Source organism: Thermobia domestica, unplaced genomic scaffold (genome assembly GCF_964235325.1).
Source record: "Thermobia domestica unplaced genomic scaffold, izTheDome1.hap1.1 HAP1_SCAFFOLD_425, whole genome shotgun sequence".
NCBI lineage: Eukaryota > Metazoa > Arthropoda > Insecta > Zygentoma > Lepismatidae > Thermobia > Thermobia domestica.
Window position 1 is genome coordinate 110,544 of NW_027656135.1, and position 1,850 is coordinate 112,393.

At 37.0% G+C, this 1,850-nt stretch overlaps 1 protein-coding gene across 1 annotated transcript; it reads left to right on the forward strand.

Moving 5' to 3' along the window:
- Positions 1–315: 315 nt before the first annotated feature.
- LOC145676850 (uncharacterized) lies at positions 316–1,555 on the forward strand (the record flags this gene model as incomplete). The annotated part of the gene is made up of 2 exons (XM_081747639.1): positions 316–882; positions 1,078–1,555. Coding segments are annotated over exons 1-2 (1,045 nt in total), but the record flags the coding sequence as incomplete, so codon positions are not given.
- Positions 1,556–1,850: the final 295 nt, after the last annotated feature.

Consider the following 1,850-nt stretch of genomic DNA (forward strand, 5'->3'; position numbering starts at 1 on the left):
GAAGAGGCTGCAATGCTGCAGCACTACTGAAGAGTAAATGGTGGGAAGGACCTGATTGGTTACGGCAGACGAAAAAATTCTGGCCGAAAACTGATATGAAACCAAATGCTCTTGAAGTAAATAATGAAAAACGGAAAATAGTTGTTTCATTAAGTGTTGTAAATGAGCCAAAGTGCAATATTTTTCAATTTATGAGATGTTAATACCTATGGTTGCATGGATCTTACGTTTTATTAATAATTATCGTTCAAAGGAAAGTAAGAGGTTAACTGGTGAGCAATTGTATTTGAAATATAATCAGCTGAGAAGGTTATAATGAGAACTATTCAGAAAGAATGTTTTGTTAGTGAACCAGATCGTTTGAAACAATTGTGTACTTTTGCTGGTGGTGAATTTTTGATTAGGTTAAAGACTGAAATCGCACGTAGGCTCAATGAAGATGATTTTCGGTGTCCTATTTTATTACCATCTGAGCATGGAGTGGTGAAGTTGTTAATATTGAACGAACATTTGAAATCATCTAATGCTGGAGTTCAAGTATTACTGACAAAGTTGCGTGAAAAGTTTTTGATTCTTCGTGAGAGTAAAACTATAAGTTTTGTTGTTCGACGATGTGTTAAATGTAAACGGTGCGATGCAAACAATATTAATGTTACATCAGCTACCTTGCCAGAAGACAGAGTTAAAGATGCATTAGTTTTCGAAATAACCGGAGTGGATTTCGCTGGGCCTCTCTTCATTCAACATGGGAAAGGATGTTGGATTGTCTTGTTTTCTTGTGCCATTTATCGTGCAGTGCATTTAGAACTGGTACTGTCTTTATCGACTTCTAGTTTTTTGTTAGCTTTTAGGAGATTTATTGATAGGCGCGGAAGTCCGAAGGTAATTTGTTCTGATAATAGAACGAATTTTCTCGGCGCAGATAATCTCTTTAAGTTAATCGATTGGGAACAAATTTGTTTGTACTCATCAGTGGAAAGAATTTAGTGGAAATTCATTCCACCCAACGCTGCCTGGTGGGATGGATGGTGGGAGCGAAGTATACAAATTATCAAGAAGCTTCTTCGTAGAACGTAGGGAAGAGCGTCTTTAAGTTATGAAGAATTGAGTACAGTGTTGTGTGACATAGAAGCTGTTATCAATGCACGTCCGTTGACCTATTTGTCAGAAGATTCAAACGACCTCACACCCATTACTCCAGCTATGTTTTTACAAGATAATTTGGAGATAGGAGTACCTGTTCTGGATCATATAGAGAGAGTTCTCAAGCCAAAAAGATTTAGACTTGTGCAGCAGATAAGAACACAATTGAGAGATAGATTTTGTAGTGAGTATTTAAGTCAGTTAGTACTGAAGCAAACCGGAAAGAAAACTTGTCGAGAAATAAACGAAGGTGAGGTTGTACTTGTTAGAAGTTACAATAAGGGAAGACACGACTGGCCTTTAGGAAAAGTTACAAAGGTGTTCCCTGGCAAGGATGACGTTGTAAGAGTAGCTAGGATTAAGAGAGAGTGGGGAAATTATAAGACCTGTTCAGCGGTTGTAACCCTTGGAAGTGAGTTTTCTTCAAACCGAAGAAAGTGTTGTGCAAGCAAAAGATGAAGAGGAGTGACCGTCTGAAAACTTGAATTTAGGTAAAATTGAACGTGTTGTCACAAGAAGAAAAGGTCGAAAGGTGAAGATCCCTGAACGGTGCTTAATGTGATTTTTTTTATTTATTTGTCATAAATCAAAATGTGAGAGGATGTGGAGTTTGTATCTGGCAACATTGTGAAAAATTTAGAAAACATTTGACTGTAATGATATGTAGTAGTTCTGCAGAAGCTATAGAAAAGATGTAATTCATTGTA